Source organism: Neopsephotus bourkii, unplaced genomic scaffold (genome assembly GCF_033783945.1).
Source record: "Neopsephotus bourkii isolate Nb327-2 ecotype Australia unplaced genomic scaffold, CSIRO-AGI_Nbou_v1 NB_196, whole genome shotgun sequence".
NCBI lineage: Eukaryota > Metazoa > Chordata > Aves > Psittaciformes > Psittacidae > Neopsephotus > Neopsephotus bourkii.
In genome coordinates, this window is record NW_026900709.1 from 5,864,670 (window position 1) to 5,892,398 (window position 27,729).

Below are 27,729 nucleotides of genomic sequence, written 5' to 3' on the forward strand. Positions count from 1 at the left end.
TGAAAGGATAATGATCTGCAAATATCTTGGGGTAATACAAACATAGTAAATATTTTTTTTCCATTTACTGGGAATGCTGAGTGTTGTCTGATTTTCATATTGTTGTATAATAAATTTAATGCATATTTAGCAGATATCTGTTCTGACAGTGCACAATATGGCTTTGTAGTGAAGGCTGTATAGACACAAGGCAAAAGTAGATTAACTCATAAGAATGGGTCTTTGAGAAAGCATTAGTGGAAAATTGGGCTCTAAATAAAAAAGGTAGTAGATAAGGAATTGTTTTGCCTCATGTCAAGGCAAAATGGAGACAGACAAGGATGCTATACTTTCTATGTCTTTATTCACATGCTTCAACATGCAGTGTATAATGTATACAATATCAACATTATTCTAGACAAATCCTACACTGCTATTTGACAACCTCAAATCTGAGAGATACGTAGGAGCTCTCTGGAAGGGAGATTGACATAGCAATATACTTTCTGGGGACATTCTAAATCAACAGGTTTTCTGATGTAGAAGTAGCAATAGGCTTCTAATAACTCTTCCACACGCACCAAAACTTTAATACTAGGTGCTATAAACCTTAACACTTCAGAATGAGTTACGACTACACCACCATGGAAGCATTTATCCTTTGAAGACTTGCAAATGTGGCTAGGTGACTTCCCTCAACAAAGTATACTGCCTGAATTAGCCAAGATACTGTACATTGTAGTTATTACCAAGCAGATTTGAAACACTCTTTATGTTTTGGGAATGTTCTACTTGTCTCTGTGTGCTTTATCGAACAGCATTTATTTTCAGATCAGGTTTGTCCCTGTCCCCCTGTCCCTCTTGTCAGGCTAAAGGCTGTGTCGAAAATGGCTGTGCTCAGAGTCCTCCACTGCTGCAGCCCCTGTCAAAGGGCATTAGCTTCAAAATGCTAGAGCTGTATCTTCCCAGGCAGCCTGGAGGTTGCTGGGAAAGCTGCTCCTCACAGTCTCCTTTCTCCTGCAGTGTTACTCTAGCAGCATTCCTCGTATTTGATTTTTAGCATGGCTCTACTCTGGTTTTCTTTAACAATATTGGAGTGAATGGAGTTAAGATTAGAAGGAACCAGAAGTCTGCACAGTTTGCTTGTAAAGCACTGCTAGGTGCTTCCAGCTACTACTAATAAATTTCCCCCCCATCATTGATTTTTTTGTCTGTCTCTGGTACAGTAGTGGTGAGAACAGTCTTTGTCCACAGACTACTGACGTAGTAAGAGGCAGGCTAGGGACTGGAACTCAGAAGATTGCTTATAAATACTGGGTCTGATATTGGTTGTTCAGTACTATTAACCTTAGATCATGGGAAACCTCTCATGTCTTTCTTGCTCCTTAATTGGACATTTTCAGTAAGCCTCATTTGTTTCTGTCCTGTGTGCTAAGCTTGCTGACAAAAATCTAATCCTATATTTTTTTGTCCCGTGTATTTTACCCCTTTGATTTTTGGAACAGATACAATTTAGGGAGCAAGCGTTAGCTTCTTGGCATCTGACATACACTTAGAATAGCCTCCTGTTAGCCCAGCTGGTTTGCAGTCTTACCCAAGTTGCATCCATAGCTCAGCACAGTGGAACTCAGCCTCCTCAAAGGAGACTGGAAGTCCAGACAGACGATTAAATTAAAAGATGTTGGCTCTTCAGAGCTCGTCATTAATCACTGCTCCTTTTTGAGTCTTTTTCAGTAAAATTTTTTTCTTTGTCTGGACAATAATTGTGATCCTGAAAATCCAATACATTACTTAACATTGATTTGTGGCTCCTTCCTTTACGCTATAGCATACACTGCGTTTTCAGCCAGGACACTATCTGGAGATACAACACTAATTGTATTTCAATCTGGCACAATCTTAGTAGCTATAGGTAAATAAAGCATTTAGTTTTTAGCAATGTGGTAAGTTGTTTCTAAGGACACTTGAATTAGATTTAGACCAAGTGTTTGAACAGCTGGAATAACGTCAGTTAGATGTCAGGCAGCTTCTGCAGAGGCTGGTGCAGAACAGGCAGAGATAACCACATTTCCCCCCAGGCCAGGGAACAGGAGCTGCTGGGCAGCACCATGTCAGTCCGGCTGCTGGGTCAGGTCTGGGTTGCAGGTGCTAAAGTCAAAGGCTGAGCTCAAGGACTGTAAACGTGCACTAAATGATTGTTCTTTATGTGATTTGATTTCTTTTTATTACTTGTGCAACTGTACTGTTGGAATATCTTCTATTGGGAGTATAGAAAAGGTTAGGAGCTCTACTTGATATAAGCTCTAATTGGTCTCTTTCTTCCCATATATCAGACAAAATATCTATATGTGGATGGATACTGGGGATCAGGGTTTTAAATTTGTTTTGTTTACAAGGAAAGACATCTTTTTTATTAATAAAGTGAATGGCAAATTCAGGTAAGCGCCTCAGGTGTCTGAACTGTGTACCTGTGACTAACTGTAATTCTGAATGAGAAGTTTCATAACTAGGCATCTAGATTCAGACGTGTCATCCTTGAGTATAGATGTCTCCATTATTTCTGAAGAACTGAGCTGTCAGGGCTGTTTAGAAATCATAGCGATCTGCGGTGATCTTTTGACTTTATGGCTAGCGGAATCCATGAGCTTAAAAGGAAAGACTTCATAGAGCATCCAGGAGACCAATGCAAGTAGGAAAGCATCACCTTAGTGTTCTCCTGGTCCTGTAACTCCTGATTATACATCAGTTGCATGTGTTTTTCAAGGCTGTCATGTTCAAGACCAAATAACTTCTGTGATTGCTGTCCAAATAGGAGAGGATGATAGCGTATTCACTAAAATCTTGATGAAGATTCCCATGGATATAATTGTACTATTGAAAGGCCTTCAAACAAACAGAGATTCGAATTGGTCCCAAAAGTCTGTTTGCTTTTGCGTGGATTATAAGAGTTTACTCTTGTTTCGAGGGCAGATAAGGGTGAGGAAAATTCCTGAAAATCTTGTAATGAGATGTGTAACTACTGCTGTATGCCTGTATTGAGTCTTTCTTTCTGTTGTTTCATTTTTAGCTTGAAGTTTTTGTGATGTTACTTGTCCTAGTCACATTGCAGTTTTGTTTTCTTTCTATGATAGGTTTGGGAAGGTTCCTTCTTTATGTACAGAGATAGCTGCTGTTAATGTTTACCATTCATTATTATTATTTTTACTGGTTTGTATTTAATAAATAAAATGAACAGTAATGTGTTGCTATGGATACTAATACGTAAGCATTGGAGTTGGGAGGCTAAGTGGTGTCTATTTTTGTGTGTGGCAGCAACTTTCCCTTGTTGCAGTTCTCATAAGGACTGAATTTGTGATGGGGAATCTCACTTTTAATGCCACCTTTTAGGAACCTGCAGAAGGTTTTGTTTGAGGTGTGTGCGTGTATGTATATTTTTAAGCTTCTGTGCTTTCAGTATCAGAATAGGTATGGATCTTTCTAATTACTGTGTCATCAGATTTATGTGGATAGTCCATGCATTTCTTTCTCAGAAGTCAGGTTTTATTGTCAGTTTTTTATTTTGGATACTAAGATACTTATTTTATTAACACAGTTAAAAATTTGAAAAAAATCAGTATATTCATTAGCCTTAAAATCTAATTTATAAAATTGTGCCTTATTTCAGTTAATTTGTATCAGGTATTTTTGTACAAAATTAATTAATGGAAAAACGTGCTATGTCTAAAGAGGAGAAGTTAGAAATTCAATCTCTAAGGGCAAGGAAGGATTGAAAGAGGCAAGTGTGAAGACTTTCTATTGTCTTAGCTTTTTTGCTTGTGCCTTAGCTTTTTGCCTTCTTTTAGAAGTAGAAAGTGATTTTTGACATTTTCTGAGTGATCTGAGGAAGGACTTCTTTTTCTCTGACACCTGATACCAAGTTGCATTGAGACTGAATAGGAGTTTGTGATTCAGTTCTTTTAAATCCCCTTGAAGGTTCCAGTGAGGTGGATTCGGTGTTGCATCACTACAGGTTCATGCGTTTATTTTGAAGTTTGAGCCCACAAAATATTGCATGTATTTTTCTTGGTACTGGACCAATTATTTCCTAGCAGTTCCTGAAGTACCTATAGATGACATTAGACAGCTTTTGACTTTGGCCTGGAGTTTTGCCTTCCTTCCAACTGGCGGCATGAAGCTTGTTTAGAAACTGCTTGCAGGCTTGTAAATACTTTCTTAGAATAGCAAAACGTTCCTTGTTCCAGACATTCACGTTGACTTTAAAACTATATATACTTTGAGCAAGGTTAAGGTATCCATGCGTCCTATATAAAAGCACTTCTCACTTTTGTTACACTGGGACAGGAAATACGAGTGTTGGAGCTGTAGCAGTGAAAGGGTTTGCTTTTAGGGTTTTCCCCCCTATGCCAAATCAAACTGTTTAATTTATCTTTGAGTGATGGTTCAGAGCCCTCTCTATGGATCTCTTCACAAACTGAATGCATGTATGTGAGAATACATGGCTGGTATTACTCTAAACAGCTGGACCAGCTATAAGGAGCCACCAAGATCATTGTTGCTTTGTTGTTGTCCTATTTCTACTGTTGAAGCATGAACTCACATGAAAGTAGTGAAGGTCCTTTCCAGCCCTAACTATTCTATGATTCTATGTGGGATGCAGAAATAGGACTTTAAACCCCAATGACTTAGTACAAATGTAATAAAGCACAAGTAAAGGTTTTATATAGATATCCATTTGACATGAGAGTTTAAAAAACCCCAAACATGACAACACACACAACCTCAAAAGAAACAAAACCCCAAAAGAAACACAACCCCAAAACCACTACCCCCCCAGCAAAAAGCCCCAGACAAAATAACCTTGGGGTGTAGAAAATACCCACTTTCACACCAACATGAACTCCTGAAAGGCAGACATCTAAACTGCAGCAAATATAAATTGGTTATATTCTACCTGCTGTTCTGTTTTCCTCCATTTCTGTTCTCTGAGGATATTATTGCAGTGAGTAAGGCAAAATGAGTGATGGTGACTGAGGCACACTTATAAACATTCTTCCTTTGAATACAGGTCCAGACACTGCTGCTTTGCACTGCTTTGGGAAAGCAGAGAAAACTTGGTGAAAGCTTACTGTGAAATAAAGCATGGAAACCACCAGAAGTGGTAGATGAATAATGATGGGGGAATATACGGAAAACGTTTAAACTGGGCTTTGAAAATTATTTTTAATGATCCTGAAGAGTAACTTGAGCTTCTCTGCCCCATCAGCAGTGTCAGCAAATCAGTCGTGCACTTGTTAGCTGTGCAGATGAAACCAGAAGCGTCCACTACCATGCATAGGTCTGGGTGAGCGGAGCACTGTACACACCTATGTTAAACACTCCCAGCTGCAGAGCCATTCACAGCATCTTTAGAGCAAACTAAATGTGTGTGGGTGAAATAAATACAGACTGAAACTCAAAGCATTACACACCCTGAGTGCTGTGCCAGGAGCTCCGGGATGGATGCTGTCCACAGGCCTCGCAGCTCATGCAAACAGTGCTTGTACAGGGACACTCACTGAGGAAGATGTGGGCTAACCCTGCTCAGCTTTGGAGGAGATGAGTTCTGTCTAGCACTAAGAGAATAGTTAGTATCTAATAGCAGTGGGAGAGAGTGCATCAAGGGGAAGGTTTTAAACTAACTTGAGACATCAGCCGTATAGCTCAGGTTTGCTACAATTAGTTTTCCTGGTTTTATGTAGTTAAATGAGATTATTATTATTTTTATCATTTTATCATAACAGAAAATGTCAAGCTTTACTGCAGGGAGAAAACTTTTATGATAGTTTTGGAGTGTTAGATATCTGTTATGAAGAAAATAATAATTAAACTTTGCTAATGGGGAAAACTCATAAACTGAATCCCTAATTTCACTGAATATTCCAGAAAAGACCGAATGAAATAACGTACCAAATATATCATTCTGAATAGCTTCTCCCCTCTGCTGAACTTGACTACACTGAGCTAGTGTGTAAATACAATCTGCAGAAGACTGTGCAGAATAGGTAGTGGAGGTGAGCACATTTAGTAAGAGTCTGGCTGTGTGGTCACCATGTTATGTTTGCTGTGGAACAGAAGTTTCCTATAGTATGGGGGAGTGCAGTGCTAAATATTTAATTAGCTGAGCTCAAATGTCATCTTAAATGTTCATCAAAAGACATGTTCATTTCATGCTTGCATGCGTACATGCTAACTTGTGAGTTGGAAGGTGAGCATAAACTGGTACATTTGGAGATTTATAGCAGGCTGTGTAAGAACTGAAGTGATTGCTTTTAATCACTTGCAGTTTCTACTTATTCAGGACCTGCTGAATGTTCAGGACCAGCCTAGCATGTTCAGTGCCACAGTGGTGCCTGAAGCATGTCATGAATTTCTTCACTGCTTTAATGTATTTGTAATCATTGTAATGGATTATGTCAGTAGCAATGGCTTATTCCCAAAAGTGCCGTTGGCACAATGCTGTTATGACAGAGCCTTTGAACTGAGATTGGAAAGCAGGCTTCTCCATTCGCTCTACATTATTATTAAATGAAATAGTGACCAGCTAGGTGCTCCTAGCTTCAGGTTTTTTCTTCTGGAGAAGCCAGTACGTACTTGCAAACGCCTTTTGAAATTTGAATATGGGTGTACAGCTGTAAAGTAGCTATCTTCTGTTTGGTGGAAATGTGCTCAAGGAATTGACAACTTGCTGCATTATTGCAGTGAACTGGGCTCCAGGCAGACCTTTCCTGGATTTGAAAACTTGCAGAAAAGGGAAGTTTAGGAAGAAAAACAGAAAGTACATTTTGTAAGCATCATAGAAATCATAGAACACTTGGATTTCCTTTTTGAAAGGGCAGACTGGGAAACAGAAATCTTGCTTAAAACAACAGTGGGATGGTACCTGCTCAGAGGCATAACTGATGTGATACCTGCCACTTGTTAGAAGGGGTAAGCAGAGAAAAGAAACAAAAGGATTAATCATAGTGCAGCTGAAAGTGTCGAGTTGATTGAATCTTCCCTTTCAAATGGCAATTACAAATCCTCATTTTCATCCTGATTATGCATTTTCACTTTAATAGAGCTTATAGAATTGCATGTTCCTAAATCTGATTTCTTTTAAGAGTAGTGTGAGAATGGTGGGCAAAAAAATTCAGAAGCCTCGTAATGGGAGTGACTTAAATTTTAGGTGACCAAAGATGTACTGGAAGTGAGCAAGTTTCACAGTGTCTCTGCTGAAATCTAGACTGGCTTTGATGGTGTCCAGCTGGGAACCAGAAGAGTAATTTGGAAGCAGTGGCTATGACTGTTTGTATTTTGTGATGTGTTAAAGCAGGAACACCTGTCAGGAAGGAGTCAGCCTCAAGTTTAATTTCACTTTGTTGTTTCACAAAAAAGATTTCTATTTGTTTAATGGGACTTGAGGTTTTTGCCGTTCGTTTAACAGGATTTCATGGTACACTCAGCCTTTGAGTAAATCAGATGGACAGAAGCCTTTTTTGTATTCATTTTGTAAAAGTCTGCTTTTCCCATTCTAATTTCTATATAGTATTTGTGTAAATAAGTGCCCTGTAAAGAAACCAGTCTCAGTCTTACCGTTTAATTGTACAGTGTCATTAAAACAGCTGGAACCAGTACTCGGGGCTGTGACAATTCCAGGGCCTGATTGAAGAAAATTCTTAATTACATTGAAAATACAGTTACAGAAACTGTATCATTGAATATGCCAAAGTTTTGTTCAATCTGTGAACTTAATCTGGCAATCATACAGATTCTGGCATCGTTAACAAATCAGTTCCACGGGATTATGAAACATGTCCCCGTGACCTGTTCAGATTTGTGTTGCAATATTTATTCCTGGCTTGAAACAAGTTTGTTACTGTAGGGCAGACAGAACGTGTTAGACAAGTGAAGTCAGCTGTATTTCTCGTATACCCACGGTGTAACGCAAATTGATAGCTTTGATACCAGCCTTCGTACTTGATTGATGTATATTTGTTTTGGCAGGAGTGCTGCCTTAGATATCGTTCTTCCTCCCCTCCCATGGTCTCCCCCATTGGCTTTCATGCACAATTCCCTGCTCAGCATAACCGCAGTTGTGCAGCACAGCTGTCAGGGCACCGCTGGGCTGGAGCAGGCCCCTGGGAGTAGGAGGCAAGGGATGCTGGAGCTGGCACTCTTCTGCTACAAGAAATGAACATCAAACGATGTCTGCATTTCATCTGAAATCAAGCACTTAGATCTGTAGAAGGATTTTGCATAAGTGCAAACTAAGGATTACCATTTATCATTATTGCCTTTTTCATCTTCATGTTATTTTAAAATAATCAGAATAACCTTTGAAGTTAGGGAAGGTACTGTTTTTCCCATTATATAATGCCTAACGTAAAACACAAAGAAACAAAATAACCTACCTAAAATCAGGCTAGTCTATATCAGAGCCAGAAACGGAACACAAGTTTCTCTTTGCTTTATATTTCAAGTTCTGCAAAACTTTTCTTTAGGAAGAAAAAAAATTGCATATCTAACATATGTGCTTGTGTGCCTTCATACAAGACGCTGTTGTCTGTTTGATGAAGGTCGCTCCAGCTGATGCCTTGCAAACAGAAGCTGCATGTCAGTGGAGACCTATTGATCTTGCTGGGGTTCTCCTGAGGTTAAAGCCTTTCTCCTCACCTGACCATTCTCACTGTTTCAGCTTCCACCCTGCTGAAGGCTGGCCATGCCTTTGTCTCTGGACTGCTCTGTTGGGCTTATCAGGTTTCCACAGCCTTTTCTGTCCTTTATTTCCTTCTACTTAGCGATGTCCCGTAATATCTGCATCTTGTATCTGGGAAGTATTTATGAGCAGGAGATTCTTCTAGCCCAGAAACCAGCTCAGTCTGCATTTAAACAAGGATAGGGATAGAGGAAAAAAACCCTTTCTCTGAGGTCTCTCAGGAAGGAAAGATGGCTTTCAGCAGGAGCCAGGAGTGGTTCAGCTGCTCCACTGACCTCCTCCACTCACTGGCATAGATATAGGGGATTGCAGCACAGAGAGAGTAGTGCCTTCAGTGATGGCACTTTGCTGGATAGGAGTGAGAAAGACCAAGAGACACTGATGCTGATTGAATCTTGAGGAAAAGAAGGGAAGATACTATTCACTGTGTTCCTCAGCTGGCCCTGAGTTCCAGCTTTCTGTTTCATCACTCAGTTCCTTCTAACAATAATTTTGTCTGAGAAATACCTGGTAAGATGTTAGAGGGTGGAGAAATGTAAGGTTTATTGTTATCTTGGGGGTTTGGAGCTTGATGATCTTAAGGTCCTTTCCAACCCTAGCTATTCTATGATTCTATGATCTTAAAGTTATAAAAGTGTTTTAAAATATTTCTGAAGCCCAAAAAAGAAAATCTGGTAGAAGTTAGAAATAATATGGCCATGTAGAGAAGATGATTGGGAAATATGGGAGGGCATGAGGGAGGATTAATGGAAAAAGGGGACATGTACTGCATGTACTTTCATGTTAGACTTTGTCCTTATAAACCATAGTAGGAAGAGCTAGAGCAGATGCAGACCTTTTGGAATATCACGGGTGTTATTTGAATTGGCATTAGCCAGACAAACACAATCTTCAGTAACCATGAATGTTTCTAAAATGTCAGATAGGTTTAGCTCGCAGCTCTGTTGCACATGCCTTTGGGTTTAAAATTAAAAACCTTTTACATACAAGAATGTGCATTACACTGAGTTGTACTGAAAGTGTAGGAAAACATTCTTCAACTAAAGAAGTAGGAAGAGCTAAGTTTTAATACTAAAGTATTTGCTGCACTCGAGGATTACACTTGAGGATTATAGTGTTAAGCTGATTTAGGACATTAGATCTGAAGGACTGGGACATAAACCACAAGTGTAATGAAAGATTTTGCCAGAACTCATTCTTACCCTGTTTGTCTTGGTCTTGGGTTTTTGCTTGAACAGGTTAGCTGCCTAAGTTTGCACTAAAATTTGGCTTTTGTTGCACTTTTAGGGAAATGACTTGGAAATAAACACCCTATATAATCATGTCCATTAAATTAGTTAATTTTTCGTCATCTGTTGCCGAGGTTGATAGGAAAAAACTACTCCCGGAGCTCCTCCAGGGTTCACCCAGCAAGCGCCTGCTGGGACAGGCCCAGCCACCCCACGCTGCTTGAGCTTGGCTCAGCCTTCCCTCCAAGGAAACTGCTGGCAAGGAGGGGACGTGTGTTTGCAGGAGTGAGAGGAGCACCACTGGTTGGTAGACAACATCGCTCGCTGGGCTTCAGAGCTCTTGAAGACACAAAGAAATGCATGTGGGATCAGAGCTGCCTTTTCTGAAGGATTTGAGAGCTTGGGGGGAAGTGTGGGTGTGGGGTTGTTTGGTCACCTGTGTGAGAATAGGCATTTCAGCCTTTTGATGTCAATTTTTTGGCTCTATTTTTTGTGCCAGGGAACATTACAAACACGAACTGTTTAGCTGTTGAATCTGTTGGATTTAAAATAACTTAAAATAGCTTTAAAGAAACTTTCTCAAGTAATCCCTCACCCCCACGCCCCCCAGTTGCAGCACATGCATTTTTTGATCCAGTGTGTTTACAGAGGCTGGAAGAATGCCGTTATGTTAACGCCAGTGTTACTGTTTTGTTTGGTAAGGAGGAAGTCCCTTTTGTCCAAGACCAGTATAAATGGGATAATGTAAATGGAAGGGTTTTTCCAGCTTTTTTATTAAGAAATGTTTTTTTCTGACTATTTTATTTCAGCATCGAAGATGTCCCCCATATGTGCTTAAATTAGATTTCCATTAAGCTTGAAGGCAAGGTTGAGGTGTACTAAAATGCAGTTTGCCTGTAGAAGCAGGGAGTTTATTTTATCTCTGTAGTAACCAAGCATTTATTGGTATGTAGGAAACTTCAGGAAGATAATCTAAATTGGGGTTTGGTTTTGAATTGCTATTTGTTTTATATCATAAGTGTCTATTCAGTAGTGTTAGAAATGACACCGAAGATGTTGAAACACACAAGAAATGGTAGAAGGAGAAATTGTGTTGGGTTTGTATCAGCTGAGGAATTATTGGAGTACAAATGTGACAAGCTGCTAATTCACCTCTCTGTATCTAGTCATCAAAGAAGGAACTGTTGGGGATTGCACAACCCAGTTCTCTGCCAAAGAAATTGCCACATATGCTTAATTTTTAAGTTTCATCTATCAGTGCAGCCTTCAGTTTTCAAAACAAACAAAAAAAGGCAAAGCCAGCCTGGCTCTGGATCAGGTGTTGAATGGCAGCTGGTACCCCAGAGGAGGACTGGGGTGTCACAAGGGATTCCACCCCTTGGACCACCTGGCTGCTGGGGCAGAGGGAGCCCTTCTCTTCAGGACAAAGCCCAGAAAGCTCAACTCCAAACTGCATTTCCTGGCAGCAGATTTGAAAGAGAGATCTGCCCCCTAAAGCTCTGCCATCGCAAGTGACTGACTCCTGGCTGTAGCAGGATTCCTCTGGAGCATGTTACGGAAAATGAATTTTACAGGCCAAGCTGCATGATGTTTTGAGGCATTCTCTGAGGAGGCAGCCGGGATGGATCTGTGCTGCATCGTTGCCAGGTCGTGATGTTACTGCAAGTCTCATGAGAGTCTGGTGCTGTCTTACAGCCCAGGTTCCATACAGCAATGTGATTATGTGAAAAATAAGTTAGAAATTTGGCTCTGCTGATGTGTTGAAAGACATGAAAAGAGGTGTCATAAAGTTCATGACAATACATATATGAGATTTTATATAAAAAAAAAAGTTTAAATCAGCCAAATATGATTATGCTAAATGCAAAGTGGAAACACATTGGTGACTGTTTAAATTTCTTCAAATAACAGTATGATTGGAACTAAATGCAATTTTTCTGCTTCATCTAAGCCAATAGACTAGAAACTGGGGATTTGCTTTTAAGTCCAGGGAAAACATCCGTTTTCAGTTATGGGAGAAAGTTGCCTTAGGGTTACTGGTCAGTAGGATTATTTTGTAAAAGAATGTTGCACCATCTCCCACAGAAAAAAACAGTCCCCATTGTGCTTTTTATCTGCCCAATCATCGGATGCTCAGTCCTCTTCCATAGAAGAATTTCTTGCTAAATACCCTGTAGATTCAGGTGCCTCCAAAAATTGTGTGTGAAATAAGTGTTCCTTACCTGAATTTTGGTTTAAGTATTGAAGGTGGTCACGTTGATAGGTATATTTACATTTGATACTATCTTGTTACAAAATGGGCACATAGATTTTTAATTTCATTAGTAATTTGTCAAGCGCTTACAGAAGACTCAGCCTCACTTGAAATGGACAGGCTCATAAATCAGAATTAGGATAATGGTTGTTTTGAAACACACACCTATAAAAGCTGAGGTGAACAGCAAAACCAGTTTAGGTGACGCTATTTTTTTGTTTCATTGCTCTCAGCATATGCATAGGTTTAATGGAACTTGCAATTAATTGTAAAGGTCTGTAGAATATAACTGTAAGGAATTCAAACCGTGTAGTTGCAGCTTAACTAAAACTGTGGGCTTAAATGCACTTGGTTAAATTGGTGTAGAGAGCTGTCTGATTGGGATTCTTGTTTGCATTTATGAAAGTCCATAACCTATGTCCATGGTATCTACTAACATATTTCTCATTACAAGTTCTCTGGTTTGGTGTTTTTTTCTTTCACATCTTGTTCCCTGCACTAAATGAATTTAAGATTCACATTGAATGGTTTGAGTTATTTTGGTACAGTATTTGTATTGGAGGCTTTCTTGTCAGTGGCTCTAGCATGATGAAGACTGAACAGTCTTACTGCAGGACAGTGGATCAGGAATGAGGTAGCAGTCAGTTGGAAAGAAATGTTGATCACCCTCCAGCAAAGAAGAGAAAAAAGACCTGCTGAGGTGTTTTGGTTTGGTTGGAATGTGCTGCTAGAATGCAGTAAGGGTTGAGGGCTTATTTTACACTTTGTGGAATATTCCTAGGACAAGTTTGATACAAGCGATGTGTAGACAGAACAGATAAACAGATTGTGACTGAGATCTGTGGGCTCTTGGAAAAGATGGCGAATTGTATATATTTTCCAAGGACTGAGATCTTATTGCTGGCATGAAAGTTGTGCAGGGCCACTGTGAAAAGAAATGCGACTTTAAACACAAGTAGAATTAATTATACTTGAAAAGTCTTTTCCAATCTGCAGAGCATATTTACAGTCATCTGCAGCTGAAGGCCATTATTGCCCCCACACTTCAGCCTTCCATCTCACGCTCTGCTGGTGGTGACTGAACTGTATGGTTTTCCTCATTCTTCTGATCTTATCCTCAGTATCATTGAGATTCCTTAATGGAAAAGCAACTTCTGCAGCAGATTGCCAACGAACATATTGAATCTATCACATCAAAGAAATAGTTGTAGAATGGCGTGAAGACTCTGCTTCTTTTTAAAGCTGATCTGTATGGGCAGATCTTTGAACCCTCTGTAATTTTACTGACTTTGATCAGAGTCCATACAGCTGTAGTTGTTTTGAAGAATCAGATGTTGCTGTTATGCTGTGAAGGTTAAAGGATGGTGTTAAAGGATGGTTCTTGCCATACTTGTTGAAGACTAACATTGCTACTTGGTTATGTGGCAATTTAAATAAATGCTAATATTTTTGGTCCCTATCAGCTGTAAGACCACTTGGTCTCTGATATATTGGTACCAGGAATTCTGTGGGAACACGGGTAATTACTTTTAAAATTGATTTTCATTGTATAGAATAATTATATGTTTCTCTAAAATGTTGATATACAATGCTTATCTGAACTTAAATACACACATGGGTTTTGTAGAATTATTTACTACTCTGTGACAGATACACACATACACAGCTGTGAGTCATTTACATGAAGAGTAGGCAGATTTCTGAAAACAGAATGAAAAGCTTTAATAGCAATATAGAGATGTGGTAGAAATTTGTGTCAAATGTCCTTTATTATATGATCACTCCCATATAAATATATAGCATTGAAACAACATTTCAAAGCCTAAGGTTTCATATTCAAACATTTGAAGATCAGAAGGAAACAACATAGTTGCTTGCACGGTTTTAAGGCCATCTCCTTGTGTGTGTTTGTGTTGTGATACAGCCTTTAATTATGCAATCAAATTTTTCCCTATGGGATTCCTAGTTTTTCAACATGACTGACACTCCCTGTCTTTTACCATGGCTGTCTTCGGATGTCGCATCGTAACAGTGACCTCTGCAGTTTCCCAGGGGGCTCTTTGACCATTGCCATGTAGCACCTTTGATACAGTGGTAAAGAAGAGTTTTCAGGACAGCTTTCACCTGCTATAAGGAGGAGTCTTGCCTTCCTTCTCAGTTCCTATTCCATTCACTTCATAGCTTGTAATTTTAGTAATAGTATCGGGGCAACACTCTGCTGAACGGTGAATTAGGAAATGTGAAAACTCTGCATGGGTTCCTCACAGTTCATCAACCAGGCTGGAATATTTTAGTGTCACAGCACAGGCTTTGGTACTGGAACCGGCACAAGTAGCTCTGGTAGTGGTGAGTTAGTTGATGCTTTCTTTGGAGTGGTCCCAGACAGGACATACATTAGGGTGGAGGGAGCTAAGGGATAGCTGTCCACAGGTTTCATTGTATTTGCAGATGGGAAAGGAAGACACAGGAATCACGCATCCTCTTTCAGGCTCCCAGGGAGCTGTTCTGTATGTTTACAGACCCTTTTGCCATTGACCATTGTTACTTGGCTTTGCCTCAGTTTCCTTTGATTTCTCAAAATGTTCTTTGGTAATAGGATAGATGCTGATGTTTAAGTACGGAAACAAGGAGCATACAGAAGAGGATTTCACTTTTGAAAGTTAACTTACAGAGAAATAAAAGAAGCTTTTTCAAGCATAGGCACAGATTGGAATACTTTTGCATTAATTAATATCACAAGCTTAATGTTTATAATGGGAAACTTAATTTGAAGGGAAAATATTATTCCTCCTGATGCCATTACCACTGTCAGTGTTCTTCGTTCTCTGTCATTCCTGGGGAAGGTTAGGAAGGCAGCAGTAGACAACCTCTATGTGTGGCAAATGGAAGCTTAATTAAAAAAGACTGAATTTATCAAAGACATTGTATAAGTGTTTGGAAACCAAAGGCAGTGATGCCTGAGAAAGGAGAGAGAAATCTCTCTGTGGTAGAAGTGCTTGTAGGGAGTATCTGAAGTGTAAGGCTGGGTTCAGCCAAATGCCTCACTTCTAACCAAGTACTAGAAGCAATCCCCTTCACAGTCTGCTCTGAAATATGTTCTCAATTGTTTGTGTATACCTTTGGCAAAATTCTCTCTGTATACAGGAGCTGTTGTACTCAGGGTTTTGGGAGCCAAAAACAAGCTCTTTATTGGTGGTGAGGTCAGGATGCTTCTGGGGATGGTGGCTTGTTGGTTACCAACTGCTCCCCAGCCAGGAGGTCGCCTCTGTTCTAATGAGATGTGCTTTGTTTCTTTTTCTTACAGTAGAATAAAAGGAAAAGACAAAAAGACTGTTACGGTATTTGCTGTGACGCTTCTTTGTGATAGGATCAGTGGACTTGAGGCAAACGTTGACTAGTATCAGAATTACTGGCAGAAATGTTTCAAGACAGTGTGTACATGCTGGGTGCCTTTTAAATGGCATCCTCACACTGCTGCTTGAGAAGTTGCTAACCCTGTAAGCAGTGCGCTTCCTTTCCCATCCAAGTGAGGTAAGAGGTTGACTCTCGTGGTATTTTGGGCCTTACAACAGTTTCTGTTAGTTTTAATTTTTTGTTTGGTAGATTTTAGTTTTAGATCAGGGAGCCTAAGTGGAAGTTTGGAATAAAATCCTCACATATAAATAGCAGTGAAACAAGCAACTACACTAACCTCTGCTTTCAGTTACGGGATCTTACAGTTGTGGAAGCTTAGCTGATATCTTCTGTGTACAAGCAAAGGCAGAATTTGGCTCAGCAGTCAATTCCTTAGTCATTGCATTTTCTAGAGTCTGTAGCTAATTCTGCTCAGCATATGCTATTGCTTTTTTAGTGCTGTACATTGCTTATGGAATAGTAGTGAGATACCAGGGTTCCTGGTCTGAAATTTGAAGCCAGTGTTGGACAGTTTGGGTTTTGTTCAGTTTGTATTTGTTACTAAATAAATACCCAAATACTCGTAATGCTCTCAAAAACTCAAATGAGTTTGTTGAATAGTAGTTGTGCATGTTTGAAGTCAGTTTGTAATATGGCATGAAAGAATATTGAAGTTGTAGAGCAGCTGTCTTGTCATTATAAATAAACATCAAAAGCAGAGTCCACTGATTTGGGGATGGGGTTGTTAAGAGTTTCAGATCAGCGAAGTCTTCCTTCAGAAAATGTTTGTGCTCTGTGGTGTGCCTGGAGCTACCGATAGGAAGTGTAATATCAATACATTTTCATATGAATTACCTAATCTTCAGGAGTCACGGTTGTTTCAGGCAGCAGTTCATGGGAGAAAACATGGCAAGAGATATGTATACATACATGTTATACATGCTTATTTTTAAAACGCCCCATGTAAAGGTCAGTAATTTCTTCTGCTGACCCACACTGATGTGCCTGTGGGTGAGTTAAAATGCATCTCCAAATAATACCAAGCAAATACAGGTTATGTGCTTATGTATACAGAAAACATGTATTTTACTTAAAAGGAGATGAAAGAGGCAATGTTAACTTCTGCACGTGCCTTGAGAGGTCTGCCTAGTTTTGGCTTTGCTAGCATTTCTCATCTAGGAATTTAAAGGCAAGTTAGAAACTGAGCTAAAGATTAAATGTATCCAAAGAAAGAGATGGTTTGAAAAGATTAATAATTAAGAGTCTCGCTCAGCTTTGGAAGGTTTTATAACTGGGTCTTTAAGTGTCATGTCCCTTTTGTTCTATTTAAGAAAGATTGATAATCTGACAACATCAAAAGTTGTCAATTATACAAAGCATAAAGGACATATAGAAATAATACTTTCTGTGGGGTTTTGGGGCCATCTGGGCTTTTTGTCGTTGTGTTTGTTTCATGCATCTCTTTTTATGTAAATTTTGAAGTAAAAGATATGGAAAATGAGTAGCCATCATATGCAGCATTTTAGCCACTTGTTGTTCTGAGCTGCATATTACCACTCCATAGAGATGTTCACTTACCCTTATTAAGAAATCTGTCTTTATTCTTACATTTCTAAGTGTTGCTCAACAACCTGATAGTAGTAACTCACACTGTAGGACTGATTTGGCTGTTGGGACATTGACATTAATGTCAAATGTTCATAAGAATTTGGAATTTGCTCAAGAAAAGCCAATGTAAGATTTGTTAAGAAACAACCTTGCTTAAAAAAACCAAAACCAGTCTTTCCTGTGGAAGGCCAGGGAAGTTGTTTGAGGTTACCTGGTGGCTTCACAGCTCCCACTTAAAGGGAAAAAGCCTCCTGAGGGATTGATCCATCAAGGAACAAGAAGGCAACCATGCTGTTTCTCTGCATGTTTTTCTTCTGCTGATCAGCACAAAAAGTTGTTATTTGGAGATTTTCTAGTAGCTCTCCAGCCTGCATAATGCCACCATTCACAAGCTTCTAACAGGAGAAAGAGCAAGTGTGCCAATGCAGCCAGAGCTGCTAAATAGTCTCTTGCTCAAGATGCTCTTGCCCTGGTGCATGATAGGAGTGGAGGAACAGCAGAATCCTGTTCAGGGTAGAGGAGCACTCTCGTGATGAAGGCATGTTATTAACCTTTTAATTGTAAGAAGAATTAAGTAGAGCAGTCAAACTTAGGCATTAGATAGCATTTGGCAAACAGTGGTGGAAATGGTTACTCTATAATTAGCAGTGGGAAGGCTGTAAATGGCTGCACCCTAGTTGCGTGGTCAAAGAAAATACAGCTGAGGTTACAGCAAAAAGCTCAGCCCCTCAAAACCTGCATTTGCTTCATACCTACCACTATCTTGAACTGATGAAAGACCCACCACGTGTAATGTGTTTTAGAAGATAAGCCAATAAACTGTAAATTCCATTGATAAAAACATTAAAGTAAAAATTAGGGTTTCTCTGCCAGCAGTTGTTCAGCTTCTTACACTTGCGCAGTATTTCATATAGCTTTGTATGATGTAAGTTTCCTTTGTGATATTGTGGGGTTTAATATGTATGTGTGTATGTTTTGAATTCATAATTTAGGTGAGAACTGTAACGTGTGTTTTTTAATCGCCTTGCAGTACGAGCCCCAGCGCTTACTCCACAGTACAGTTCTCTACGACAACAGCTTATTTTCTCAGTGAAACTTAATTTACCAGACCGAGTAGTGATGGTATTTCTTTTGATGGAACAAATTTAAATGTGATGGTGCCATGATTATCACAAGCTCCCTCTTCCTTAAATCAGTTTATCGAATATGAGCTGCGTGTTATTTTGCTGGGTGATTTTTCAGATACCTTTATCACTGAAACTCCCGCTGGTATTTGTTTTACCAGCTTTTTATTATTTCTTGTTACCATTATGGTTATGTAAAAGTGGAAGTTGTTTTCTTTTAGATTTGCTTTCTCTTCTTATCTGGTTCTCTTGTGTCTGTCCACACTGGGAATTGGAATAAATGAATCATGTTTAATTCCTTCTAAATGCAGTTCAAGCAAAGCGAATTTGTCAGTTTATTCAGGTAGCGTAGACTGGGAAAAATGGTGTTGCATTCTCACCTAAAAATTTGCCTGATGTTTAAGCCTTGTGTGCATTTTCTGTTTTGTGGTTTTAGCATAGTTAGGTCTCATTAAAGTCTTTTAAGAAGTACTTTCAGCAATATATAAGACAAGTTTAAACATAGATCCCAAACTTGGTTCTGAAGCCAAAGTAAATGAGTCTTGTAGTGCCACATTCCAGTGATTCTGACATCAGAGGAATATCTGCAGTAATCCATTTTTATATTAAAGTGGCTGGATTTTTATATGCCTGCATGAAGCAAGTCTGGGGTCTGACATAGAATCATAGAGTGGCTTGAGTTGAAAGAGCATCTAGTTCTGGAGAAGCATGGAGATAAGCATTCAAGACACTAACAAGTTTTTTCATGAAAACTTTTTTCCCCTCTGGGGAATAAAAAAAGGTAACTCAAGATATTTACATTTTGACAAAAAAAGGAATGTTATTTTTAAAAAGGCTCGATAAAACTAGTTATTTTGTTTAGTGCTTTATTGTTGTTTCAGGTTTCCTGGCACTGCTGCAGTGGAGATACCTCTGCATTTTTGTGAATTAAGAAGTGAGAATTATGCTAAAATTGAGCACTGACCCAAAACAAAACCCCAAAGTATTTTGAACTATTTATACAAATGGATTAATTGCCTAATAAATGTTGTAGGTATTTGAATACAGAATGTTCAGTTTTCATCACATTTGCAGCATTAGCAGCAAACTTCCTTGAGATTTTTCATTCTGGGAAGAATAATCATCAAAAACTCCTTGTAAAAGCTACAAACCTGATTCATACCAGGAAACTGGATTCAGGCACCAATTGCAGAGCCAGGACTGCATCAGCTTGGCCTTGTATGGCTGGGCTGAACTTGGCCAGCTAGAAAGAAGATTCACTTTCTGCTGTTGGTGCCTCTCTCTATGGTGGCAAGGGAAGACTGGGAAAAGCTGCCCATGAATGTGTGCTCAGCTGTGTTTGAGCTGATAGCTCTTTTGCCATCCTTAGATTTTAAGAGAAAATAGCGTTTAGTGCAGTCTCTTACAATCCAGAGTACAATTCCCCCCCCCCGTTGCTGTAATAACAGTTACATGTTTTGTAGTGCTGGTCCTTTCAAATTTACAATTAAAGAGTACTTATCTTGTTTTCTTTCAGATTCTTCTCATTCTTTTCATCGAGATGAGACTATAGTTATTGCTCTTGCATCTGTGTCTGTATTGGCTGTTCTGATTGCTGCTCTGTTCTTTGGATACAGGATGCTTGCAGGTAGGGTTTGACTTTTCTTTGATTATTCCTTTTTTTAGTTGTTCTTTTGACTATTTCTCAAAGCTACACTTACGTCTTCTGCTCTCCGCAGACCCTATGATATGCTTGTACATAATGCTTCCCTTTCTCCTCTCTCACACTTTGTTTGATATCCCATTCATATGGTGGTATGGAGAGGTTTATCATTTCTCCGCTGGGATTTTGGGAGCCATTTTTCTTCCGAAAGACCTCTGCTCCACACAGCTTAAGTGAGGTTGTAAACATGCTTTAATTTCCAGTGGCATTCAATTATCAAAATAGTTGCATGGCAGATAGCCTTAAGTTTGTAGCTATCGGCACCTTCACTGCTGCTTTTACTGACTCTGAGAAGATTTTACAGGATTCCCTTTTACATGTTATGTCCTTGCCTAAAATGTGTATTTCTTCCAAGTCCCAGGTAAGTTGTATTGTTTTCACTTGTAGCATGGCAAAGAAAGGAAACTGTCTGATTCTCTCCCCATGCCCTTCCACAGGAGACCGTAAACAGGGTTTGCACAGTATGAATATGATGGAGGCAGCAGCATCAGAGCCCTCATTGGATCTGGATAATCTAAAGTTGTTGGAGGTAAATGTTCAATTCTGTTACTTAATCTTCATTTTTATTCAGTGTAACACTATTGGTCATACCACTTCCCAGATACAGTTATGGAAATAAATGCATCAGTGCTCCTGTAATGTTTTCTTCTAAATGACATTTGCAAGGTGAAATTAGAAGACAAAAGAAAAAGAAAGGTTACCACAGTTACATTTTGCCTGCTTTTGCTGGTATTTTTGTTGGTATTGGTTAGAATACGTTCTACCTTGAGAATAAAATATTGAACCCTGGGAGGTAATGTAGGAAATTGGAATGTGCTGTATTTCAGCATTGCATCAAAAGATCAATCTTTTTGTTTGACACAGATGGCTTTAAGTACAGTATCCAACCACAGTCATTTGAAATGCTTTAGTAACACTACTGGAATATAGAATTTACTGCAGGTAGGCAGTATATTGCAGTAGTGGTGCATTTATGTATAGTCATTCTTCACGGTAGGGTACTCTCTATCTCCATGGCAACTAGAAGCCAACTAGAACTTTCTACTCAGCTTGGTATGAGGCGTATCATTGTACAACAGCAAAATGTTACACTCTAAATTGGTATGCTTAATAGAACTTACAGAATGTTTAAAAGCTTTTAGCCAGAAAATTAATCAGTAACATGACTGAGAGAGATTCAGAGTATGGTACTTTCCTTTGCCCATTAGAAATCACGCCTGGAGATGCAGACTGCAAGCATGCAGTGTGGTCTGGGCTAATGGTGACAGCAGACTAATCAGCAAAGAAGCTTGGGTGCCTTGGGCCATCAAAAAAGTACTTGAGGCAAAGTTCACAAGAGTGTAGCAATGCCTGTTGTAAATGTGTGCAAAGCCCCAGGTGAAATCACTCATGCTGGTATGCAGTCTTGGAAAAAGCTGTGACTTTGTTGGTAGAAAGATCTGCTATGAGATCTCCTGTCCTCTTAAATCCAAAGGAGCTGATTCCTCACCCCCAGTCATAGGGTGTTACAGAACAAATTGTCTTAACCTGTGCTTGCCTTTTCACATCTCTGTGAGTAGAATACATTCTGAGTTTGTACCTTGAAGTGATTTGCTGCTGCTTTGCAATCCACTGACATGGAAGGATTGAGAAATGGAAAGTCTGTCTGGTAAAGGATGCTTTCCTGTTGAAAACTTTCCCATTGGACAATTCTATCATCCTTAGAAACATTACTTCCGTAATCCCTTCTGATTTCCATTCATTCTCCATTTGTAAGTATGTAAGAAAGTAAAAAGATACTGGTCCGTGAAACCCTTACAGTTTCATGTCTAGGTCTTTCTGGGCTGAATATTATTTGACTCAAGTAAGTGCTTAAATTCTCATGTAGTTAGAATTTCTTGAGCTTTAGAAACCAGGATTCTTCTGAAGGTGGTCCTACGTTTTGGTTTAGAGAAGAGATTGCATCTTTCTTCAGTTGCTATGGAGACAGGAAAGGCCATTCTCTGAAGACTGTCTAACATAGTGGGGGCTAGAATAAGGATTAGCAGGTAGTAAAAAATTAATTATTACTTTCTTTTAAAAACTCTTTACCTCTTTTTGTATCTGTTTTCACTACAAATTCATATGCATTTATTACCACCCTAAAAGGTACACCTTATAAAGCTATCCTAAACATAAAATATTCATCTTAATGTATATGATCTCTGGAGTTAATTAAAATTGATCATGTAAAATCTATAAATGTAAGCAAAAGTTTAAGAAGAGAATTAGCAGCACAAAACACATGGATTTTATTGATTCTGTATATAAAACTGTTGAATAGCTTATGTATGATTTATTCACTGGTTATTCAGACTATAGATAATTTAGTAAGGTCTAGGTTGACCTATGCTGATGTTTCCAGTTCCAAAGTAGCTTTTATGACAGTAATCCCATTCTAGTTTTCAATGCAGAATATTCACTATACTTACTGTTACACTTCTAGTGTATGTCAGTATAAAAGTTGGTGTACAGTCTTTTTAGAGTGAAAACTTTGGGTTTGTCTTCATTTGTTGTTTAGTGAACTACTTATTTACATCTGTTTGCAGCTGATTGGCCGGGGCCGGTATGGAGCGGTGTACAAAGGTTCCCTAGATGAACGTCCAGTTGCTGTCAAAGTCTTTTCTTTTGCCAATCGTCAGAACTTTGTCAATGAGAGAAACATTTACAGGATTCCACTGATGGAACATGACAACATCGCCCGCTTCATTGTGGGGGATGAGAGATTCACTGCAGATGGCCGCATGGAATATTTATTGGTGATGGAATATTACCCCAATGTAAGTGCTTCAAAGAAATCAATTGGATTGGTTCAGATTCCTGAGAATAGCCATATAAAAAGGATGTACTTTAGTATTTGCCAGTGCTTTTCCCTGCTGCTTCTTGCACAGTAATGTAAAAACAATCCATACAAATTACAATTTTAATGAACTTTAGTGTGGTTTATTGTAATACCCTTTAAGATTTCCCAGTTAGTTCAATCAAATGTAGTCTTACAAAATCTTCGATTTCATATTTGCTCTTGTTTATGGTGCAGGTTTCTTCAGTCAACGGTGCAATATTCAGGTATAGAATCTGAAGGGTTATTTTTACTTAAACATTATTTAATTTAAAACTTTTTAATATTAAGGCATTATATCTCTGTTAAGGTAGTTACGGTCTCAGTAGCGACTGAGTAAATGGTGAGGGTTTTTTTACAACGAAACACAATAGATAGTTTTCAAACTAGCTTGTGGTACTGTAAATCATGTTGTGTTTTTATCCTGTTATCTTCCTTAAAGCTTTCTGTGGCATACCTTATTTATTTAGCTGTACTGTATATTGATGATGTAGGACAAATCTTAAGAAGGCAGCCTTACTTTCCATAACCATATCTTCATGAGCCATATGTTCATATCTCCTTAGCCACCTGAATGCTTACATCCCACAAATTTATGGATTTGAGTTCTTAACACTTTGTGTGTGTGTGCACAAATAGAAACAAAAATGCTTTTAAAAAATCTAGCAAAAATGTGAATTGCTTTCATGAAAATCATAAAATGTAATGTATATGGGTGCTATGTGTATGAAAAAGCAAATAATTTGTCTTGTATATGGGAAGAACTTTAACTGTTCAGTTAAAGTATTTTGGTCTCAAGTAAGGGAACACCTATTCCTCCAGTGTATAAAGGTGATGGCTGAAGCCTGATGTGTTATGAGGACAGTAGGACAAAAACTACTTATTCAAGTAGCAAAAAGAAGCAGAACAGTAATAAATGGCAGTAATACCAGACAGTCTTAGGCTTTAAGTATGTGCTTGTGTTGAAAGTTAAATGCATAAGTGTATATAAATATCTAAATATGTATGCAAATTTAAGGCAACATAGTGCTTCACAAATATATGAAGAGTACCTGAACTGAAACTTCGAAGTGAGAACACACTTGGATCATGGCACCTTGTAGGAGATGGGCATCTACAGAGAGATTGCAGAAACTGGAAATGACCATAGAAGAAGCTCAGTTTTGCAAAAGCACACCAGTACTGGCCTGCTCTGGCAGAATAGGGTTATTGTCAACTAATTGAGTTAAGTGAAATCAAGTGTGTATTCTGCTCCTGGGAGGGCATGGCATGACTGTCTTAACAGCTGATCTGGTTTTGCCGTTTTCTCGAATGAAAGGCGTTTCAGCTGAAATGTAATTTGATCACAAATTGTGTCTTGTTGCTTATATAAACAGGAAACGTTAATGATCTGATTACATGCACAGATGATTCTTCTGTCATCATATTATCAGGTTCTTTCTCAACGTGGTATTAAGAACAGCAAGATTAGTCTAAAATCAATCCACTAGTGGCTTGGAAGTCATTGGAAAAAGTTCACAGCAGGTGTAATTAATACACAGTGTGATCCTTAATTCAGGGAGCAGATGTTCTGCTGTATGTGGCACTCACAGCAGAGAAGGAAGCCTGCTGTGGCAGCACTACTAAAAGGGAATTGTACTGTTCAAACTGGAGCCATAAATCTTGTTTCAAGAAAGAGTAACCCATAGAAGGCGTGCAGATGAAATACTCCCCATCCAAAATATCATTCTCCCTTGAAATACTTTCCTTCTTAGAAATAGGAACACACAAGCCTGAACATTTTCACACAGAAAACTGCTTGTGGTGTTGCCTTGGTGAAAGCAAAACTGATAGGTTTAACCCAAATTGTGTTATTATCCAGACGTATCTTGAGACTAAAAAAGTTAGTGAGCAAGTAATAAAAGGAAAGATACATGTATTTATCAGCCAACGTGCTGCTCTGATAGTACTCTGAGGTGTGGCAGGTGAATAAGCAGAGAGTAAGTTGCAAGGGATGGCATAGTAGGAAATACGTAATGGTCACAGAATTGTCCCCCCAGTAGTCAGACATTCATGTCTTTTTAGAACAACAGAAAAACTGTTGTAAAACACATAGAATCTTACTGTTAAAACCATCAGTTGTATCAAAAGTTATAATCAGAACATATGTCCACAATTTAACATGTAACTCATGACTCTGACAAGAATAATCTTAATTGCAGGTATGTATCTCTCTCTAAATCTTGAATACAGCTTTTCCTGATTGCCATATTGAACTTCACCAAAAGCATAAAATCACAGCCCTCAGCTAGCTTAAAAATACCTGGTGGCTATTGAGCTCTGCAGCAGAAAGGTCTTGAAGTTGGTTTGACATCATCATGCAGTGATTGATTCCCAATCACACCATGACAACAGTTCTGTGGCCTCTCAGAATGGACTAGAATCTCAGCCCACTAAGCCAAGAAAATCTGTTACTGCACCCAAGTTGCTGGCAGTGAGAGGCCAATACAAGTGTTTATATTTCTTAAAAAGCTTTAAACAGTAAAGATAAAAAAACTAAAATTCCTTATTTCTAGGTGGATTCTCAGGGGTGTTTTTAATTACCAAGACCTCTTTGAGATTCATGTAACAGCATTTTAAGCAATGATAAAAATGCTCGTGTAAACCTGTATAAGTGACATTTGTTCTGTGCTTTCACCAAGGACATTACCTGTTTGTGGGTTCCTTCTTCTGCACAGGCAAAGTCTGCAGAGCTGTAACTCTGGTAATTTCATTAAGGAGTGTTATGAACTTAGTTTTAGCATTGGATTAAAATGTCTGATGCCTTGATCACTTTGAATTCTGGTGTTAGTGTGCCTCCATCTGAACTGTGCACGTGTTACACACCTGAATGCCAGCTCCAAGTGGCACACACCAGACTTTACATTTGTAAACCAAATGTTACATAGCTAATTTTTTAATGAAGTGGTTTTAGTTGTAGCTATGGTAATGTTACACATTGGTGCATTTTTAAGATGACAGATATAAACAGGGAAAACCAGGGTAGTTTGTAGTTATATTGTACTATGTATGCAGAGCCAACTGGATGGCTTGCTCTTCATGCATGGGGATTTAGTTTGTTTAAACTGAGTATATTGTCATTGGGGGTTGTGTGCATAAAAACTGCTCAAAGGTATTAGAGATGACAGGATCTGGCTCTTGTTTCAGATAGCAGTCTCTGCTTGTAGAAGACCATCACTGACAGCCATCCTTCTGGTTTTCTTGGAGATTCCACCACAAATTACTAAAAAATCCTCCATTTCCCACATTTAACCTCTTCAGTGTCTCCTATTCTGAAATGCCTGTGAGTTGTTAGGGGGTTTTGATACAAAAATAGTTTATAGCGGGGAAGATACCAGTGAGAGATGTTGAGTGTTCTGTAAGTGCTGTTGGCTTAAAGGCTGCTATGTAGTAATTCAGGCTGTTACGTCTGCAGTCAACTACTTCTCTTGTTCAGTAGAAGTTTTTCAGAACAACAGGTGGAGTGCATGCTGTGCTTTGGGTTTATAATTAATCTTGCTATTCCTAAAGGCAGTCCCTGTTATTTGTGCTAAATTTTCTGTTCCACTTTAGATAAACCAAACGGTAGCACTAGCAGTTAATGAAACTTTGGTCCTGTCTTGTGTTTTAGAACATCCGGTTAAATACAGAAGCAGTTGCAAGATTACACCTTACAGGAGCAATGGATAAAACTGATTCTCATAAAGATTCTGAGTTATTCAACTGGACAATGTTTTTAATTCTTTGTTTTGTTCTGGGTATTTTTAGGGTTCTTTGTGCAAATATCTGAGTCTCCACACAAGTGACTGGGTGAGCTCTTGTCGTCTGGCGCACTCTATAACTAGAGGCTTGGCGTACCTGCACACGGAGCTACCTCGAGGAGGTAAGGCCAGGAAGTTGCCAAGATGTTCAAGATACTCTTTTTTTCTATCAGGTAGTAGATGCCTGCATTTCTTTTTTCTCTGTTACAGTGTGGTGAGTAGGGGATGATGAATGCAAATAGAGATTATTGAGAACTTCTGATATGTTCTTTCCTTCTGAACAATCCCATGTTGTGGGCTCTGTCTGTGATACTTGTATGAAAACATGGAGTAAGAGCTAGCAGAGCCCTAGAGAAAGACAAGAGGAGGAGGCAGAATTGTGCAGAATTGTGCAGTGCTACTGTATCATGGCAACAGATTACTGAAGACCTGAAGCGCTGGATGTCTGTCTAGCAGAGAGCAAACAGATGGGGTGTTCTGTTTGTGTTTGCAGTTCAGACGCATATCACCAAAGCAGTTTTTAGTTTGTGTATGAACTATATATATACACAAAGAGAAATAATTAAATCTTCTAACTCCACTGTAGTTTATCACGTCTTGATTTTTGTCTAAGGGTGTGGGCCTAGTCTTTGCTGTGTACAAACAATACTGATGGATTTTAGAGCGAGGTGTCCCTGCCCATGGCAGGGGGGTTGGAACTTGATGATCTTAAGGTCCTTTCCAACCCTAACTATTCTGTGATTCTGTGATTTTTAGTGTTTTATTAGAGCACTGGATGTGACAGCATATGGATTTATACCTTGATTTCTCTGCTTGCATGCTTCAGCCAGCATTTCAGCAGCTGAAGTATTATGATTATAAAGCAGATACACTGAGATCTGTGATGTCTCAGGCTGTGGAATATGGCCTGGCACTGAAGCGTTAGCTTCTTGGCAGTAAATAAAAAGATGATGTCATTAATTCTACATGAAGGTGCTAATGTTTGGATTAAAACCCCAAACTATCATCTCAAATGTTAAGCATCAACTCTAGCAAAGAATGACAACTGAAGAGGCTGTTAAATGCGCAAG

At 38.9% G+C, this 27,729-nt stretch overlaps 1 protein-coding gene and 1 long non-coding RNA gene across 4 annotated transcripts in view; both read left to right on the forward strand.

The window, feature by feature from the left end:
• The window catches only part of BMPR2 (bone morphogenetic protein receptor type 2), a 110,141-nt gene that overhangs the window by 63,308 nt on the left and 19,104 nt on the right, over positions 1–27,729 (forward strand). For all 3 annotated transcript variants that reach the window (XM_061378029.1, XM_061378037.1, XM_061378020.1), the window contains exons 4-7: positions 19,838–19,948; positions 20,461–20,552; positions 22,591–22,821; positions 26,667–26,781. In XM_061378029.1, coding sequence (XP_061234013.1) covers positions 19,838–19,948; positions 20,461–20,552; positions 22,591–22,821; positions 26,667–26,781 — 549 coding nt within the window. The remainder of the gene's footprint in view (positions 1–19,837; positions 19,949–20,460; positions 20,553–22,590; positions 22,822–26,666; positions 26,782–27,729) is intronic.
• Positions 8,508–10,035, forward strand: LOC133225456 (uncharacterized). The gene is made up of 2 exons (XR_009729167.1): positions 8,508–9,272; positions 9,340–10,035. It is a non-coding gene; the product is annotated as an uncharacterized LOC133225456 (long non-coding RNA).